Source organism: Leuciscus leuciscus, assembly GCF_965113295.1.
Source record: "Leuciscus leuciscus genome assembly, chromosome: 9".
In the NCBI taxonomy this organism is placed as follows: domain Eukaryota; kingdom Metazoa; phylum Chordata; class Actinopteri; order Cypriniformes; family Leuciscidae; genus Leuciscus; species Leuciscus leuciscus.
Window position 1 is genome coordinate 40,905,365 of NC_138733.1, and position 20,632 is coordinate 40,925,996.

Genomic DNA, 20,632 nt, shown 5'->3' on the forward strand with positions numbered 1-20,632 from the left:
AGAACCTTACAAATGTAGACGGGGAGGCCCAGCCTGCCGCCATACAAATATCTTGCAAGGCAATCCCACTCGACCAAGCCTACGAAGAGGCCATGCCTCTTGTGGAATGCGCTCTGACACCCAAAGGGCACTGCATGCCCTTGGAGGCGTATGCCAGCGCTATAGCATCAACTATCCATCTGGATAGGCTCTGTTTCGACGCGGCTAGTCCCTTAGAACGTCCGCTAAACGAAACAAAGAGCTGTTCCGTCTGTCTGAAAACAGACGAGCGAGACACATAAGCTCGTAATGCCCTGACTGGGCAAAGGAGGCTCGCGTCTCTTTCCTCATCAGGGACCGGTAGGGCTGACAGAGAGATAATCTGCGCCCTAAACGGTGTGTTGAGGGATTTTGGAACATAACCGTGCTTAGGTTTGAGTATAACTTTTGAGTCATTGGGCCCAAACTCCATGCACGCCGCGCTCACAGAGAGCGCGTGCAGATCCCCTATGCGCTTCACCGAAGCGAGAGCCAGCAAAAACACCGTTTTGAAAGACAGGTGTTTCAAATCGATTGACTGTAAAGGCTCAAATGGCGCACCTTTCATGGCTTCCAGAACCGTAGAAAGGTCCCATACGGGGACTGAGGGAGGTCTGGGAGGATTCAGTCTCCTAGCTCCTTTAAGGAAGCGGATGACTAAATCGTTCCTTCCTATTGACTGACCAAGCGTTGTTTCTGAGAACGCTGCTATAGCCGCCACATAAACTTTGAGCGTGGAGGGGGCCCTGCCCCCATCCAACAGCTCTTGTAGGAAGGAAAGCACCTCCGTCACATCACAATTTGTGGGTGACACACCACGGGCTGTGCACCAGCCCGAAAACACTGACCATTTCGAAGAATAGAGTCGTCTTGTAGACGGAGCTCTAGCCTGCGTGATCGTGTTTAATACTCCTTTAGGGAGTCCAACATGTACCCGTTGATGGCCCAGACATGAAGGGACCATAGATCCGGGTGAGGATGCCAGATCGAGCCGCGGGCCTGTGAGAGGAGATCTCTCCTCACTGGTACTGGCCACGGGGCAGTACTTGCTAACTGCATCACGGCTGGGAACCAAGGTTGGTTTTTCCAGAACGGTGCTACCAGCAGTACTGAGCATCCTTCTTCCCTGATCCGTTCTATCACCTGAGGCAGGAGAGAGACGGGGGGAAAAGCATAGAGCGGGCGGCGGGGCCACACATGGGCCAGCGCGCTCCTGCTCTTGGAGAAAAATTCTTGACAGTGAGCGTTTTCTTGAGACGCAAACAGGTCCACTTCCGCTCTGCCGAATTTCTTCCACAGCAGTTGGACTGTCTGTGGGTGTAGGGACCATTCGCCTGCCGGAACGTTGTTCCTGGACAGTCTGTCTGGTCCTATATTCATGATCCCTGGCACGTGCGCTGCTCTGAGCGAGCGCAGGTTGCACTGAGCCCATACCAGGAGGCGTTCTGCCAGCCTGTACAGTTTCTCGGATCTGATGCCGCCCTGGCGATTTATGTAGGATACCACAGACATGTTGTCCGAGCGGACCAAGACGTGGTGACCTTTTATTTGGGGACAAAAACGCGTCAGCGCGTTGTCTACTGCCAGCATTTCGAGGCAGTTTATGTGCAGGAGCTTCTCCCGTTCTGACCACTGGCCGAAGAACGGTCTGCCCTCGAGCAGCGCTCCCCATCCCGAGGTGGACGCGTCCGTGGACACCACTTTCACCCTCGAGGAAGTCCCCAGGCTTACACCTGATTGGTACCAGTCGTTCGCTTTCCAGGGTTTCAGCGCTGTAACGCATTTCTGATTGACCCTGAGGCGAAGCAAACCGGGTGCCCACGCTTTGCGTGGGACTCGCGCTTTCAGCCAAAACTGCAGCGGGCGCATGCGGAGCAGACCCAGCTGGAGTACTGACGATGCTGAGGCCATGAGACCTAGCATCTTCTGAAATCTTTTGAGCGGGACAGACGCGCCGCAGCGAAAAGAGTTCGCTGTGCGTCGAATGTCTACCGCGCACCGTTGTGATAGTCGCGCTATCATGGATAGTGAGTCCAGTTCTGTGCCCAGGAAAGATATTTTCTGACTGGGTGACAGGGAGCTCTTCGCCCAATTGACACTCAGACCCAAATCCTCGAGGTGATCGAGTAAAATGGTCGTGTGTTCTATGAGCACTGCGCGAGATTGCGCTAGAATCAGCCAATCGTCCAAATAATTCAGCACTCGCATGCCTCTCATTCTGAGGGGTGCGAGCGCCGCGTCCATGCACTTCGTAAATGTACGGGGTGCTAGGGACAAACCGAACGGCAGGACTGTGTACTGATATGCCTGGCCCTCGAAGGCGAATCTCAAAAATCGCCTGTGACGTGACGCTATCTGTATTTGAAAATACGCGTCTTTCAGATCTATTGACACAAACCAATCTCCTTGGCGAATCTGCACAAGGATTTGCCTGGTCGTGAGCATCCTGAACTGTCGCTTCACAAGCACTTTGTTCAGTTGCCTTAGATCTAGTATGGGTCTGAGACCCCCGTCTTTTTTCGGTACCAGGAAGTATCTGCTGTATAGCCCTCCTTCGCTCTGATCTTGAGAGAGGGGTTCTATGGCCCCTTTTCTCAATAGTTTCGTCACTTCGGCTCGAAGTAGATGTGCTACTTCTGTTTTTACCGTGGTCTCGACGCGCGCCACATAGCGGCGAGGGCGTCGGCGAAACTGCAGCGAATAGCCTCTTTTTATAATGTTCAGCACCCACTTCGAAACCCCGGGCAGCTTTGCCCATGCGTCTGCATGGATAGCTAGGGGTCGAATACAAAGCGCGCTCCGCTCGCTCAGCGATGGAGAAGCTTCTGTGTGCTGTAACACAAGCGTGTCGCTCGTGACATTTGAGGCATGGGGCGCGCTGATGACAGCGGGCAGATTGCCCGCGCTCGACTCCTCTACGGTGGTTAACCGCGAGGGGGAGGGCTGGGCGGTTCCCGTGGGAACTGTTATGTCTATGTGTGGATGTGGGCGCGGGACAGCGGGCACATTTATCACACCGAAAACATCGTTCGCTTGCGTGAAGCGAGTGCATGTTGGTTTCGTTTTTACAGAAACCGTGAGACATGCGTAACGTGGTGTTAGTGGGCACTGGGTAGTGGGCACATTCACCATGTTTGAAGCGCAACCGACCTGAGTCGGTTTTATGTGCGCGAGCCCTGTGTGACAGGCTGTGCTTATGTGTAGGGATGGGCACTGGGCAGTGGGCATTCTTACTACACACGAAACACCATCGGCCGTGGCCGGGACACCAGAAAATACGCTCTTTTGGGGATTTATCTGGGTAGCCGTGAAAACGGCATTTGTGTGCAGGCAAGCGGGTGACAGAACCGACTTGTTGGCTGCAGAAAACACTGGAACAGTCACATTTTCTGGAACTGGACGAGCGAATAGCTTTGGTGTGAGTCCGGCCGCAGCGGGACTGGAACACCGTCGTTTTCCTAGCTGTGCTAGGACGACTTCGGGGCCTCGGGCTTCACCGTAACCTTAGGTCGCGGGCCGCGTCCTGCGGGGCGGCGACCGGATGAGCGGGAGCGCGGTCTCGCGCTTCTGGCCTGGCGGCGCTGTGAAGTGGAGGCAGTGGACGGTGGCTGTGGCTGTGAGCTCTGAGCAGACGGTTTCGCACGGCCTGCTGCAGAGCTGGAGCGCTTCGGGAGGAAGTGCTTCATAGCCTGAGACGCTTTCTGTACCTCTGCGAATCTCTCCGCGAAATCTTTGACGGAGGATCCGAAGAGGCCTGCGGCGGAAAGCGGGGCGTCGAGGAACGCGGTGCGCTCAGACTCGGCCATTTCCGAGAGCGTCAGCCATAGATGTCTCTCAGACACGGTGAGAGAAGCCATAGTCCGTCCAATGGCTTGCGCTGCGGACTTAGTAGCACGAAGGGCGAGGTCCGTGGCACTCCTTAAGTCCGGCACGCAGATCGCGTCAGGTCCTTCCTCATCCAGCTTACGGAGGAGATCGGCCTGGAAGATCTGGAGCGTTGCCATGGTATGCAACGCTGACGCAGCTTGCCCGGCGGCGGAGAAAGCGCGGTGGAGCAAGCTCGACGTCGTGCGGCAAGCTTTAGAGGGTAGGGCCGGCTTAGCGCGCCGTCCAGCGGAGGGCGGGCATAAGTGGGCCGCTATCGCCTCTTCAACCGGCGGCAGCGAGAGGTATCCTTTGTTCTTGGCATCGTCAACGGCGGAGAATGCCAAAGAAACAGCAGGACGCACTCTAGCAGAATAGGGGGCGCTCCAGGACTTGGCGACTTCTTCGTGTAACTCAGGAAGAAAGGGCGCCGGTCTGGACACAGGTGAAGCGCGCTCCCCAGGCAGGAAAAATCCATCCAGCCGGTTGTGAGCGGGCTGCTCAGGCGAAGACCACTCGAGGCCGAGGCTCGCCGCGGCCTGTGCGAGTACTCGCATGAGTTCCGTCTCGATGGAAGCTCTTTTGCCTGACGAAGTGCGGGCAGGGGGCGCGGGGTCCTCAGAGCCCGCCCAATCCTCACTGCCTGACGCCAGGATAGAGCAGGAATCATCCTCTCCCAGCAGGGCTTCCTCATCCGCGATATCAACGGAAGCGGCGGCAGACGGCGGCCGCTGTCCGTCAGGAAGCGAAACAGAAGAAGCCGGGGAAGCAAGCGGGCGAACCGGCGAGCTTTGGCGGCTGAGGGAGGGTTCCGGGGCCCGCTGGGCACGGCGCTTTTTACGGCGCGACGCCGCGGCGGGCGGGGGAGCAGTCTCGGTGAAGACGGCTAGGCGAGTCCTCAGAGTCGCCATTGCCATCAGCTCGCAGTGAGGGCATCCGCCGTCAGCGAGCGCGAGAGCTGCATGTTCCTCACCCAGGCAGGAAACGCAGATCACGTGGCGGTCCCCGTCGCTGAGTGTGGCTCTGCACGAGCCGCAGGAAGGCGTCTTTAAAAAGACGCTAGCTCTTTTAGAAATGTGTGTCGCAGCGGCGACACACACACACAGAAATACAGTGTAATAAAGAGAAGGATATAAGCGCCGGAAAGCGCAGCAGGAAGGCAGGAAGGCGGCGCGGCCAGCGACTTCAGTGACTCGTCCCGCTGAAGGTGCTCTCTCTCGACGGCGCGGCTCCTAATCCAGCTCCAGCGATGCGTGTGCTTCGCTTGAAGGATGAAAAATCAGATAATAGCTGCCTGCGAGCGATATTTATAGGCCTAGACCACGCCCATTTCGGCGGGACGTGACGCAGCGGGCGCGAAGTGCCCTGATTGGGTCTGACGTCACGCCAGGCCTCGCTCGATAGGCTGCTGCAGTTGCCGCAGAGCAGCCAATAGGCGCGCGAGCTGTCTCGCCTATGTCTGCATTGCTGCTGCAACGCGTTTTGCATTATTACAAAATTAAGGATAATTTTTGGCTTCAATATCTCGCGGAAAAAGGATTTTCCCCTAGCGTAAGATATCTTACGCAGTACGAGAGACCTCTCGTAAGAGAACCAATGTGACAACAGCCCGGGGGTAACAAGCGCCAGCTGGGAAGTCCAAGGCAGTGCCGGTGGCTTGTGGGAGCAAGGTAGGGATGGAGGCCTGGCAAAACAGGGGCTGCATCCGAAAACCTTGGCAGCTAAATTGCTAGGCTGCCCTGTCAGGCAATAACTACACATGAAGATACCTGACTTCTGAGGCAGTGTAACGATTTAATGATCGGTAACAAAACAGAGAGCGCTTTGCTGACAACAAATTGAATATATAATTACCACAATACTAAATTCTCACTAGGAATGTCATCGAAAGTGGGAAAAGCTGGTCAAAATGTACACTTTACACAAACCCTACCACCAACCTCAAATTTCAGACGCCATTTTTATTTTTTAGCTCAACAGTCAGGTAATGGAACGCACAGGATTGTGGGATATCAAAGGCAGCGAAGGATCCATCTATGCTGCCTTCAAAAATAGCTCAGATGAAGGTATATCAGGAGACAGGATGTGGCATGATCATTGGATTGGGACGTGCCTTGTTACCTTCCTACCTCTATATTCTGTCTGCAGAGGTAGCATTTTTCAGTTTTCGGATGCAGCCGCCTGGCAGAACAGGGTGACGACGGAGGGAAGGAGGAGCCTGGTGGAGCAGAAGGGGTGGAGTGTTGAGGTGCAGCCAGAGGCCCGGAAGTCCAGAGCGAAAGACCATGGTGGAGCCTGAGGGATGGCAGACCATGGCAGAGCAGAGGAAGCGCAGAGCCAAAGGACTGACAGGCCGAGGTGGAGTCATGGGCCTGGGGGCCGGATCTGTTTCACAGAGCTATGCTGGAGGTGAAGGGGCCTGAGGTGGACCGAAGAGCTGTACGGAGTCAGCAGCGAAGGCAGAGCCGAGGAGCTGCGAGGCACCAGAGGAGCAGGCGAATCCAGGGCCGTGGACTGACCTGACGGTGCTGACTCTGTGATGGACCTGGCGATCAGATCCTGCCTCGGTACAGATGTGGTGACAGGCTCTGACTCTGGGATGAACTCTATGGCTGGCTCTGGCTCTGTGATTGGAGAGGTTTTTTTTTTTGCTCGTGATACGAGTCAGGCACTGGCTCATGATTTTGGTCCGTGGAGGATCTCTGTGGAGGTGAATGATGGAGCTGGAGGATCTCTCTAGTTGTCTGGGACACTCCTGGCAGGGGCGATGTGTCCTATCTGGATCGGGCAGAGAGATGGCTGCTGGAGATGTTAAAAGTCCCGGGGAGTTGGAGTTGATGGTGGCGTTGTCCTCGACGACTCCCACGGTGAGGAGGATCCGCAAACCCACAAGGTATAATCAATGAACTCGATTAAAGGTGATCTACCCTCAACAGCAGCATCTATACGATGATGTACAACTACTAAATCCAGAGAAACTATTAAATACATTTCCAACAAGAGTCGACAACCTACAAAGAACTGAACAAAACAGGGAGCATAAATACACGGTAGCAAACAAGGGAACTAAACGAGACAGGTGTAACTAATCAGTAACCAAGGAAACTAACAGGGGAATAATCAAGACTAAACGGAAAGGAAGTACAAGAAACATACAAGTCATCAAGAAACAGTACAAGTCACACAAACAAAAAGACAAATAAACCAAACATAATCCTGACAATAGGTGTTTATTTAAAAATCTATTAGTTGAAATATTAATTTCTCATTGCAATGTACTGACTATGTTCTTAATCTTTACTGATATAATGATTTGGTTATGTCAGTAACATGGGTATACTTTTTTTCCTGAGACTTGTTTATTATGATATTTGATAGCTGAAAATTACAGTAGCCTATTATATGAATGTCATGCATACTGATACAGATATTTTGACCTTCTATAGATAAATTACCTGTGTCAAAGGCTTCATTTATCAAAGACAAGGGCATCATTCACAAAAACTGAAAATTATATTTATCATCTGAGTCTAGTGAAACCTTCACATGTGTGTTTCTGTAGATTGTGTTCTACTGTATTACTGTGAAGATCCCACATACTGGAGTGTGTTCTTCGGTTTTCATGCCAACTGCGTCTGCTGAAACCAAAGCAATGCATTATTTGTAAATATATTATTTGTAATACCAACATGTGAGAACATTTTGAAAGCAATTGCTTAATGTTCTAGTGGTTACACTTTATTTCACTTTAAATAAAGGCCTGTTCACACCAAGAACGATAACTATAACGACAACTATATTTGCATCCCCACCAACAAACGATAATGGTCTGTTTATTCTAAGCTCACACACTGCGGTTTCAAAGTGTGTAAAACATCATTGAACATGTTTTTGCTGTTCTTGTTGCATTTACACGGCTTTTTTGCAATAATCACAACATGAAAATTGTATTCCTTCACATGCCTAGTTGGGGGACCATCAAAATAAAGTGTTAGCTGCTTATTAAGCAGACGGTCTACTAATACTCTAATGACTGCTAGTTGACATCTTACAAAGTTAGTCTACCTAGAGTTAGTAGAATGTAAAGTTGACTATCAAAATTAACTGTTACCGTTCTTGGCTCTTAGAATGTATAGTAAACACCTTGACAGTTAACACATTTTTACATACATAGAAATATAGAGAGTTAACATGAAACCTGATTCTTGTTCATGCACGTCCCACAGAGACATCCGATCAGTCCGTTGACTACCTGTGCCAGTAAAAGCACAGCCTCTAGGGTACCGATGCTCAACAGGATTGAAAACAGGACCACGTTCCACATCACCACATTCTGCGGTCTCTGGCACTCTCTCCATGATGTCTGGTTAAACAGGTAACTCTCTCTGAACAGAGGAAAGGGGGAAAAGTCATTGCAAAATTAAGTATCCTCAAAGGCCTCTTCTAACTGCGCAAGGCCAGTGTTTTTCTCATATTCATGCAGTAGTGATAACAGTGATGACAGATTCCTGCAATAAAGCTAATCCTAATAAACTAAAACTGGCGACATGTGCACATTCACACCTGTGCGCATCAGTTCAAATTAATATTAATGCAGCAATCATACAACACTCTGATTGTCAAGGTTCTGTTCAGCTAGTTTTATTTTCATGCACTTTTAGTTAGTTTTTCTGTCACTTGTCCTCCTAGTTTCCTGCCAATCATTAGTTTCTATGGACACAGATGAATCGTCACAGCTGCTTATCATTTGGTTAATTATCTCTGTGTATTTTAGTTCCTCCTTGTTCACTTTTAAGTTGTCGGTTGTTGTTTGTGTTTAAGCTTGTGCTAGACACGTTGTTACGTTGCCAAAGTCTCTGTGGATTTACAGTATTTTGCTCATTAAATACTTTTGTTTTGGAAATTCAGAATCTTCTTCATCTTTGAACCTGACTGATTGAGACACTGAACACCAATCTCTTATCAAACTGCTGTTGCTGCTCTAATGCTTAAAAAGACCCAAAAAGACTAGGCCTATTTCTAAACGTTTTCTCGAATGACAAAAGATTTACCAATAGATCAAATGTCATATATATATACATATGTGAGAACCCAAACGCAATTTATTTACAAAACAAGATAAATACAAAACAAAAGTATGACCAGGCATGGAAAACTCTAAACTAAAACAGGAACACAAACCAAGACTAGAAAACAAGATACTAGAGCCAGGGCATAGAACAAACAATACTCGACAAAGACCCAAAACGTGACATATATGGTGCACTGTTGTTTTTGAATGGTACCCTATAATGGGCAAATATATTCAGCTATGAAAATGTAAAAATGTCAATGTGAAAATGACATGAAAACACAGTTGTAGCGACAATGACCTTCTTGTCACTTAGAGGTGTTGTAGGATTATTTCTGACGCGTGAGATCCAAACAAGACGCTTCTAGTCCTGTACCGCATTTATCCCTTTATTTGTCACAGTTCCGATGCCAAAACACATTATAATCCACAAGTTAGCATGTCCATACGATCCTGACATGGTCAAAAATGGTTTGCTTCCCTCATTAGTTACACCTGACTTCACTTGCTCTCTAGCTAACTATATACCTCTTAAACCCACACTCCACCCAGTGTCCAACAGTGGAACTACAACAAATTATAAATAGAGCATAATGGCTCTTACAATATGTCATTTTTGTATCATGTATTCACTTTACAAACAAAAAATTAAATGTGTGTGTTTTTCACGTTACTCTGTAGTCCAGTTTAAGAATGGGTAGATAAAGGTCCCGTCTCCCGTGTCACACAGCGGGCCGTCCTGCAGGCCGACGGCAGAGATGATCATGCAGTACAGCGCTCCAGCGACACCCAGCACAGACATCAGCATGGACAGCATCATCTGCAACACACACACACACACACACACACACACGCATCAGTCCAAACACACAAACCACTGGCTCAGCTTCTCTCACGCCGCTCTTTGCCAGGGCCAAATGTAGCCAAATTTCACATGAAATGCTGTGTCTGATTTTGTTGCAGATACAGATGAAATTACTGTTCACATATAAATGTTGAAAGAAATGGCAACTCTTGTACATGTGAGGATATATTCAAGAACTTTATTCTGATAAAGCTTCATTTTGTCCATTATTTGTCCAAGAATCGAAGCATATATTCTTCACCTATCTCAATCATAGTTGTCACGTACAACAATTAGTTTATTACCAATAACAAAGCTTTTAACATTTTATCCTTGATTTTAACTGGTCATTCGCAAAATGTAGCGCTAAAATATGGTTGCATGTTGTGTGTTTGCCATAATAGTTTGCCACTCATATTGCAAGTGAACTTTATAAAGATGTTTATTAAGAAGAATACTGTATAGAATAGGCTTCACATTTTTGAATAAAGATTTAGCAAATGCACATGCGGCTCACACAAAGAGAAAGTGCCTCCAACACCTCATCAGAGACCTGAACTTTGTGAACGCCAGCAGAGAGTGACTCACCCCACATCTGTTTGCACAGCAGCTGCCCTCGTGCCCTGCAGCCTTCATCACTGAAGCAGGCAAAAACGCCTGCAAACACGGACACCAATAACAGGAATCACACACTGAATGGACGCTTGTATCTCTTTCTTTCAGAGACCCTCAAAGCTTCAGACTCACCAACAGTCCTCCTCCGATGACCCCGGGAAAGAACCAGATCTTTTCTGTGATTTCCTCGGTCCTCCACACCTCACCATTGGGAAAAAACAGCAAGATGTTTCCAACTATGGCTAAGAGGCCGAGTGGAAAGAGAAGGTCTCCGGTGCATTTGGCACACTTCCCCGTACACATGATGACCTGATTTGGGTTTGTTGCTTAATCAGGGGGTAAAGAGAGTTTTCTTGTATTAAAATTACGAACCAGAAGAGACTGAGAGTATTCTGTTACATACTATATGAAAGATGAGCAACATTCCCATTTTTTATTACTGCATTGTCCAGGATCATACAACAATGGAAAAGAATAAAAATACAAAATATTCAATTTACAAACTACAGCTACTATAAACAAAAATAACATATTTTACCTGTTTCCTTGAGGTCTCCTGTTCTACCTTCCTCCACTCGTTGAGTAACGGATTGTTCTAATAGTTCCTGGTGGGGCTAATAATTGTCAAGTAGTTTGTGAAAAGTTGGCGAAAACCAGGAAAGTGTTCAGTATCGTGAGACCACTAAAGGTAATGTAAGCAAAAGCATGTATGACACACACAGGCACCTGTCCCTGCGGTCAATGACCCTGCTTTAAAAAAAAAAAAAAAAAAAAATCTGTTTCAGTCACATAAATCAAAATGTATGTCTTTTTTAAAAGTGGACAAAATGTCTAAAACTTAAATCTATGACACCAAAAATTCCTGTTTACTTATAATGAATGAGACCTACATAATAAATAAAATGTTAATGGAATAAAAAAAACATCATTGAATCCCATTTAAAAATATAACTTCTTACATTATTGCCTCCTACACTTTGTGATTAGGTATTATTATCTTATTTTTATTCAAGCAGAAATTAAGGTTGTCTTCCACTGAATGGGTGACATTTCTGTCTCCAGGAATTCTAGAACCATGAACTCTAAAATACATTTTATTATTAGGCACAGTGTAAGCTAACTGCAAATTTAAAATGTATAACTTACTCTTTCCTCTTCAGCGTTCTTTTAAAAAGTTGCCAGCCATATAGCTCGTCCTGGGTCGACATTTCAGTCAGTAACATTAGGCAGTTTTGATTCATATGCTGTTTAATGTTAATGATCACATTATTTAACATATGATTAAATATCGCTTTTAAGCCGGAAAATTCAGTCAATGGCGGGAAAAGAGTTAAAAACATTAACAGGCAGGGTATAGGCAATTTGTTCCAGAAAATGTTTTTGTTATGCTGGTTGCAAGTCTCTTCACATACTGATATCAATAAGTTAAGTGGTCTAAATGTATTCATATTTATATAGGCTACTGTATGTCGTCTGTGGAAGGCAAAGGGCAATAAAATGTTTGTCCAATCATTGCATTCAATGTCATACCTGCCTGTCAACGTATGTATTTTCATGCCTCTGCGCACCTGCTAGCACAGACATCACACAACGTCATCAGCGTGTTTCATGCTGTGCAGAGAAAAGCCCTATTCGGACGGGACTAGTTTCACAGGGGGACATTAGAGAAATTTCTGTTTCACAGACGTACTCTGAGATTTTAATCCTGTCCTAATCTGCCATGTCTGTCTTTTTCTCACACGACCTCTGTAAAAATTCCAGAGCAAATTACCTACTGTTTTTCGTCAAACTCGGCGGTCCTCGGAGAAATCTAATCCCGTCCGAATGCGAATGTCTGTGATTGCCGAAAATGTTTTTTTTTTCCAAAACGCTTTTTCTTGTGTGTTTTGGTCAACGTGAACTACCGTACAATCTCTCGCTATCGCGCCGGTATTCAAGTTTCTGCTTTTTGCGCACCGATAATGGATGTAGATGTGCTCGGTACACTGCGAAGAAATAAAAAAAATTAAATCAACAAGAAGAGCCAAATCACGTAAACTGTTAAGACTGGCTACTGTAATATCAGTTTCAGGTAAGATTACTTTCATTTCTGCACTTAATTACATAACGTGTAAATTATATAAGTTAAAACTTTTTATTCCAGTGGGTTTATTATAAGAACCCAGTTCTATAAAATCATAATGATAAATGTATGTTTAGTTTTTTTATACTACAATTTTTGTAAAATGTTTACAAAACACTAAATACGTTAGGACGTTTTACTTTATATTTCGCATTCTGAACACGTGATCTTCTGCAATGCCCACATGTAAAACACAGACACTACCTCGGTAATAAACACAGAGATTTTAGTCCCGTCCGAATCCGTACATGAAATCACAGGTTGATAAGAATTGTAACTCAAACGTCGTTTGGAAAACTAGTCCCGTCCGAATAGGGCTTTAGACAGACGTCAGTCACCGAGCACCACAAACGAAACTGCAGCCACCTTTTACAGTTCCTCCTGAACCAAAACAACCAGTTTATGCTGCATTCACGCCATAACTTCTGCAATTTGGAAGAGATGGAAACCTGTGACATTATACTTCGGTTCATGACTCGATTTATGCATTTCAATGGCAACACTATCAACGGCGAAATGAATCTGCAGCAGTCAGGTGTTTATTATTATTGTAATGTTATGTGCTTTGAGACATGAGGTTTTTTAACGCCGTCTCTCGTTTCGTGATGCTTTGCAAAATCTGCTGTGTGCGTTCATGTATTTTTGAAGAAGGCATGGTTTAATAAAGACTAGCAACACTTAAAAAATAGCATTTGTTGCATGTCCCCACCCTCTATCTCTATAGGCCTACCTTACCATGGAATATAATTACTACATATTTATTTTTTTTTTGCATTGTTGTGTGACTTTATATCCAATATATGCTTTAAAATATTTTTTTTTTCATGAGAAATCCAAAATATTTTATATAAAATACACATGTTAGTCATGTCCCCAGGCTTACTCTAGTCTAACACATTCCCCCCTCTGAAAAACTTTGCCATGCCACAAGACACATTTTCAACAGGAAGTTGCATCATATGGATCTTCTGAAGGCAATGGGAAGACCAAAAGTAATTCCTCTCATTTTCTTTTCTATATATTTTATATTTTCTATATATTTCTATATACCTGTCTTAGAAGGTCAATCTCAACATACTGTCCTGTTGCCTAAATTATTTGTTAGATGTTATTGGTTTATTTAAAAAAATTCTACTTTTTGGTAAGTCACTAGAATTCACTCAGTATCCTCATGCTAACAGTATACCATGTAGCTATATTTCATGTATTTGCTAATTCTATGCTAAGAACTCAGTCCTGTTACCTTTAGTCCTGTAACTCATATAAACCATAACAGTGACAGGGGTGAGTAGCATCCTCTGGTGTATTGATTTATTAGTGTGAATATTAGTTTATGTAATATTTACTTTATTTTCAAGTTTTAAAGTTACCGTTACTTAAGTTGTAGACTTATCAGTTTTACAATATGGGAGCCAATCCACCACTAAGGCTACGTTCACACTGCAGGCTGAAACGACCCAATTCCGATTTTTTTGCCCCTATGCGACCTGTATCTGATCTTTTCATGACAGTCTGAACGACACAGATCCGATCTTTTCAAATGCGACCCAGGCCACTTGGGTATGTGGTCCCAAATCCGATACATATCCGATCTTTTCAAATGCGACTTCAGTCTGAACGGCCAGGTCGCATTTATCCGACCCGCACGTCATTGATACGCGAAAAACGTCATAATCCTGCGTTGAAGTAGTCGTCGGTTTGAAAACGGACTGCATATTCGTCGAGCTGAGGTAAATCTGCCGAACGGGTCGACCTCGACGAGCCCGTTAATAAAAAAAAATAAAAAATAAAAAAAGCCCACGGCCATTATATATATACGTTATGTTAACTTATTTGTGCTGAATCTGATATTAGATAGGTCAGCGGCTGCTGTCTGGCTCTTGTGTAACGGTCGCTGCGCGCGCTCGTGTGTGTGTGTGTGTGTGTGTGTGTGTGAGAGAATCACAGTTAAAGTTTAGCTACTTCCGCAAACAACAAGTGACGTCGTTGACCGTTGAGTACTCTTCTGCGCATGCGGGTCACTTCTGGGTCATTTCACGTTCACACAGGAGATCACAAAAGGTCGCATTTAATTGGAAATGTGAACGGCCTTGCAAAAAAATCGAATTTTTTCAAAAAATCGGAATTGAGCATTAAGCCCTGCAGTGTGAACGTAGCCTAAGTGCTGCAGAAAAGCAGTGACTCTATTGCTCCCGACGCGATGCAGACCCAGAGAGGAGACAAAAATATTTAGAGAAGGAATGTGAAAAATACAGAAAGGACCTCAAGTCAGGCAGGAAGAACTTAATCAATGACCTCAGTCAGAGAGAAAAACACAGCCCCTAGTTATCACCAGAGTAAGCTGCACATCCACAGCCAAGCACTTCCAGGTCTACTTTATGAAATGGATCATGTGCCAAAGACAATGTGCTGGGGTTAATGAAAATAGTCATGATTACATTACACTATGAATTTAGCTATCAGGTCATAGAGATTAATTTAACAATGTACCAGTACATTTTCGTGACTATTGCACTGTGTCATTTACTGATGAATGTTGTTTTTTAGGCAACATAATCAAGGGTAGAGAAGACGCCGAAAAAACGAAAGAAGCTTCGTCAACAGATCCAAGAACTAAAGGTTCTGTTGAATCCGGAATCAGAAAGACGTGAGACTGACCGGCCGGTCCGGGCCAAGCATGTGGAAAACCGTCCGATTCCGGTCCCTGGCCGGTCGATCGGTGCATCTGTAGAAGGATATGAAGGTTAACTACACCTACCAGCGAAGGAGGAACAACAGGGTTACAAAGTGAGAGCTTGTTACTTAAGGAATGATGTGAGTCGCATCACCACTTTGAAGAGGCAGATCCTCACTCAAAAAGCATTCCTTTTGGATGCCATGAAAAATTTGCAAAGGAAGTTTTTGGCTGAAGAACAAAGCTCTTACTCACTCTTCTGTAAGCTCAGACCTTTCTGGGTTGTTCATCCGCCGAGTGATCGGGACATGTGCATGTGCAAGATGCATGAGAATCTGGGTTTTCTTGTGCAGAAGCTACACTACTTGAAAGTGATCAGCACAATCAATCGGGATTTCCTTGTGAAAGAGATCTCATGTGACACAGAAAATATAAAGTGTATGAATGGAGAATGTTCTGACTGCAAGGACCTCTCTTTCCCAGTCTCTACAGAGTACAATCCAGAATATAAAGTGTCTTATATCCAGTGGGTAGTTAAGCAACACAAGAATGACCCCAAATGGCGAAACATCTAAAGTCAAAAAAAAAAAAAAAAAAAAAGACTTCTAGACCAATCAAGAAGAACTGCTGGAACAGCAAAATCTGCTGCTGCACAGGATTTAAGAGGCACACTTTTAACATCAACAATCAGTTTATCCACTACAGGGCGTTGAGACAAAGCTTGTTTTTTACTGAGCTATTCAGACGAGGATTCAATGCCGGAACATGGAACTTCTTTGAGGCAAAACATGGGAAGGGAAGGTGCCCTGAAGAGGAGGGCTGACAGTCTAGTTAGCCAAGGAAGAGACATTCCTGATTCTGCAGAGCTGTTTTCTGTGTTTCAAGAGACTTGTTTTTTTGTCAGCGAGGAAGCAGTTGAGACAACCATTTCAGAGATGCCCAATTATGTGCCACCAGTTCCAGTCCATCAGGTAGTGTCCCTAGCCCATGGAGAACTGATTTAAAGGGGACGTCAACTGCTTGTGCACAACAACACAACATCTGAACTGTCTGGTGTCATCACAGATATACTGATCTACATACAAACATGTTACGACCCCCGATATAGTCTAGGGGTTCAGGGGTCTAACATTTTAAATGTACATTAAAGAGAAACATATATAATCTATGTGCTGTACAAAGACCCACCAATCTAGGTAACTGTGCAAAAAGCCAATACCTTTATTTAGTACAGCAAGGTTATATAGGCAAGAGTGAAGCAAGACAAACATAAAGAATAGATAATATATACAGTGGATATATGCAGAATTTCTGTAAGATGGTCAATACCACAAAGAGGAAGAGTGGACGTGGGTGGCGCCAAAGAAAGGAAAGTAACAAAACCAAACGAAGTCTAACTTTTAAATAACCTCTAATCCTAACTAAGAAAATAAAGAAAGAAAACAAAGATCTTCAGCGTCCGTGATGCCCTATCTAATCTTCACTGACTACTCCCAGTAGTCAGGGGTGGTAGTGGCGCAATGGATAAGACACATGCCTTTGGTGTGAGAGACCCGGGTTCGAATCCACTGTGAGACACCAATGTGTCCCTGAGCAAGACACTTAACCCCTAGTTGCTCCAGAGGTGTGCGACCTCTGACATATATAGCAATTGTAAGTCGCTTTGTATAAAAGCGTCAGCTAAATGAATAAATGTAAAATGTAAATGTACTCCCAAAACCAGAAATACATGGAGTGGCACTCGCCCCTAACCTAATGTACTAGACAACCCGAAAACCCTACGTGTTGCAGTGTATGTCATGTGACGTTCTTACCTGTCCGCCTCTTTCAGGACTAGTAACATACAGTGGGAACACTGTATACGAACTCATGTTACATAAAACAAAAGAAACAAATACAAGAAGAATTTACACATACACACAAATCAAGCAACACACAAACAAAAGGGTTACAGCAATAACAGCAGGATAATTTGTGCAAGATATCAACATAAAGCCGCGTGGAGGGGAGAGAAACGTCTGGCGTTCTCTTTTATCTGAGGTGGTCTTTTCCCATTGGCGACAGATATGATGGATGATGTCAGCGCTGATGATGATTGACAGATTACTGGACCAATCACGGGTACCTAAGAAGTGAAAGTAAACAAGAGAAGCGGGGAGAGAAACCAAAAAAAAAACCACACACGCAACACAGGGACGTAACAAAACATAATGTGTGTTTGGGTCAAACAAGGGTTTAGCCAATGGTTGAGTTGAAGTGCAACTGTCACTCAAGGCTGTCACCAAGGGGACAGTGACCCCTCTACACCCATCCCATCCCCCATTGTTTTGCACAAAGTGAGGAGCAGAGAAGAGACTCAGACAGATCGGGAGAATGTTGAGCACTAGAAAAAGGAGTGATGTTTGGACTTATTTTGTTGAAACTTCAGCCACTGAAGCAAGACATTGTTTTCCAATAAAGGAGGAAGCACTTCAATGTTGAGAAGACACTTTAAAACCTCACATCCAACTCTGCTGTTAGCACACGTTAGAACAGAGAGTGAAGACCGTGGCCCTGCAACAGCTGGAGCTGTTTCCACCATCAGCACCTCTTCAGCTGGATCTTTGACTTGTTTGGCTGGCACCTGGACCACATCTGCAGAATCCAGTATACCAGCAGCACCACCACCATCCAAGGAGCAGTTAGGCCAAGGAGGCCACAACAGCAAACCTCTATGAGCTGTTGCATAACACGACCAATGGATTCGTTAAGACAGAGCAAATGTAACAGGGTTAAAAAGAACATTCATTCTAATGACATTCAAAGTGTTAAATTACATGAGGTTAATCTACATCAAATGGTGTTTTGGTGCCCTCTAGTAGTGGTTATTATACTGCAGACGTTCGTTATTTTGTCCATGATCACGCACCGTAGTTCAGTAGAAAATGTCTGACACTGCTGCGGGTAAGCGTGTTTCTCGTCTCTCCACTTATTGTGTTTAAATATGTCATAAATGTGTGTTTAATATGAGCTACTCGAAATGTAAACGTTTGTAGTGATTATATCAACCAATGCGTTGGATGGTTTTATATGTCCGATGAAACTTTGTTTAGTAATTATCGTTGTGCCTCGTGTCTCATAGTGAAATTAACATGTGCTGCTGCTAATGTAGCCTCAGATGGCTAATTGGAAAACACAGTTACCTTTAATGAGAGTGAGGTTGTTCATTTTATGTTTTTCTTATTTCAGTTTTTTATGTCTGCAGTATGTATCAACTGGTGTATTGATACATGTTGATGTATTCCTCAGACACCATCATCGTTGCTGCGGAGAATAAAAAGAAAAGAACTGACAACCAGAGTATTTGTGTGCGTCATCATTTTGGAGTTCGCAGCGTCTGTTAAAGACGACAATCGTTACACAAACTAGATGAGGCTCTGGTCAAAATGATTGCTTGTGACTTTCAGCCATTTTTTATAGTGGAGGATTAAAGGAATATTCATATCTTCTGGACCCATCATACAGCCTACCTAGCAGAAAAACACTAACAACAACTGTAATGCCTAGGCTGTATGACAAGTGAACAACTGACATAATGGACAAAATCAAGAGTGCATCTGCTGTATGTCTTACAACTGGACCTCTGTGACTACCTCAAGTTACATGGCTGTGACTTGCCATTTCAGAGAGGATTTTCAGATGACCTCCTATCTCCTGGACTGCTTCGTCTTGACAGACAGACACACTGCTGCTCACCGGGCGAGTGAGCTGACCAGGGTTACAAATGAATGGGGTGTGGGTGACAAAAATGTTGCTTGTGTCACAGACAATGCAGCAACAGCCCAGAGAGACCTCCTCCACTGGGACAAGCTGGAGGCCACACAAAAACAGATGGGTCAAGAGCAGCTGCGCTTAAAACAGGATCTGGCCGCATGGTGGAATTCAACATTTTACATGTTGAAAAGATTTATTGAAATCAAAGAGCCAATCATCTCTATCCTGGCTCTCACTAACCACCAACCTTGTCGCCAGAGGAATGGGAAATTGCCAGAGAAATCGTGGATATTATTCATCCATTTGAGGAGGTCACCACTGAAGTGAGTGCAGGAAAGTATGTTTTTTTTGTGTGTTTTTTTGTGATTAACATTCATATTAAAACAACATTTTAAACTCTATATCTCTTAACGATGCATGTTTTCCTGTAACCTTATTTTTAACAGAGAAGTATGTGTAATATTGATTTTGGCTTTGTTATATGTACAGTATGTAAACAATTGTACATTTTTGTAGGTTTGTGACTGCCTCTAAAATCATTTTGATGACGAGGTCTTCAGAGGATTGTTGCCCGGTGTCAAAGGAATCCCTCCAGCTTTGCACCTGTTAAAAAACTAGTGGACACCCTGATGTCAGAAATGACTGGAAGGTTTGGCAGAGTGAAGCTCATTGAGAAGCTTGCTGATGCAACATGCTTGGATCCAAGGTTCAAAAAGCAAGCCTTTGTCAACCACCAGGCAGCAGAAGAGGTCGTAAAGAGGGTTACCGCAGCTGCCGAGTGAAGAGGAGAATCCTCCAGGTTCTGGTGCGACTTCCAGTGCAGAGGCCTGGCCAAGCTTGAGGCCTTCTGCTACCACGTCAGATGCTACGGTGGAGATGCGGAGACACTCTTACCCCGCACATCAGACCCTCTGGCATGGTGGAGGACATGTTCACCCATTTACAAAAGCCTTTCTGAGGTCATGAAGGCTAGACTTTGCATTGTGGCCACATCGGTGCCGTCTAAAAGAGTTTTTTATAAGACTGGGCAGATTATCTCAGACAGAAGAAACAGGCTCAGCCCATCCAAGGTCCGGGAGCTTGTTTTTTTTTATGAAAAAATGCCTAAAAGCAGGCCCTTAAAATATAGCCACAGTGTCACCAATATGTTCAGTTTAGTTTCACTATTATGGACTTTTAGTTTGTTTTCATTCTCATCATGTGCTCCTTAGTTTGGTTTCCCCGCTCCTCATTATTAGTCAATTTGTCCCAGCTGCGTTCTGTTAATCATCCTCGTTTGTGTTTGCTATATAAGTTGCTCCCTCAAATTCGTTCTGTTTGGTCTACGTTGCTTTAGTGTGTGTTGCCCTGCCTGTTTGTTTATTTGTTGTATCTTTGTCATTAAAACTTAAATCTGAATCTTCATCTTCTTGCTTTCCTGCAACCACCTGTGACAAAAATACTTTATTTATTATTATTTATTTGAAAAGCCTGGCTTGTTGTGCAATATTGTTTTTAGGCTTTATATTGTGATATTAAGTTATATGGTTATGGTTTTTACGCTCTGTGGCTTTAAAGTGTCCTTTTAAATTTCATACATTTTTATTTAATTCATTTTTGGAAGGTTATCCAATTTGTTTTAAAGCTTTGTTGGCAAAAAAATGAATAATTAATAAACAACAATTCAAGAGT

General features: G+C 44.7%; 1 protein-coding gene across 2 annotated transcripts; it reads right to left on the reverse strand.

The window, feature by feature from the left end:
• Nucleotides 1–7,093: 7,093 nt before the first annotated feature.
• On the reverse strand, nucleotides 7,094–11,117 carry LOC309505576 (transmembrane 4 L6 family member 1). 2 transcript variants are annotated; one of them, XM_082178995.1, is made up of 6 exons: nucleotides 10,951–11,117; nucleotides 10,545–10,738; nucleotides 10,386–10,454; nucleotides 9,628–9,773; nucleotides 8,081–8,267; nucleotides 7,094–7,517 (listed from the first exon to the last, which is right to left on the reverse strand). In XM_082178995.1, the coding sequence occupies exons 2-6, from the start codon at nucleotides 10,713–10,715 to the stop codon at nucleotides 7,503–7,505; spliced, it is 588 nt and encodes a 195-aa protein (XP_082035121.1). In that variant the 5' UTR covers nucleotides 10,716–10,738; nucleotides 10,951–11,117; the 3' UTR covers nucleotides 7,094–7,502. The 2 variants fall into 2 exon arrangements, with proteins under 2 accessions (XP_082035121.1, XP_082035120.1); XM_082178994.1 differs by having other exon boundaries at nucleotides 7,094–7,520.
• Between the last annotated feature and the right edge of the window lie 9,515 nt (nucleotides 11,118–20,632).

What these genes read in the sequence shown, in the direction of transcription:
- LOC309505576 (XM_082178994.1), bottom strand. Translation starts at nt 10,715, where the DNA reads ATGTGTACGGGGAAGTGTGCCAAATGCACCGGAGACCTTCTCTTTCCA. An exon ending in TCATCGGAGGAGGACTGTTG is followed by an intron (nt 10,455 to 10,544) that starts GTGAGTCTGAAG and finishes CCGTGTTTGCAG; the next exon opens with GCGTTTTTGCCTGCTTCAGT. An exon ending in GCTGTGCAAACAGATGTGGG is followed by an intron (nt 9,774 to 10,385) that starts GTGAGTCACTCT and finishes TGTGTGTTGCAG; the next exon opens with ATGATGCTGTCCATGCTGAT.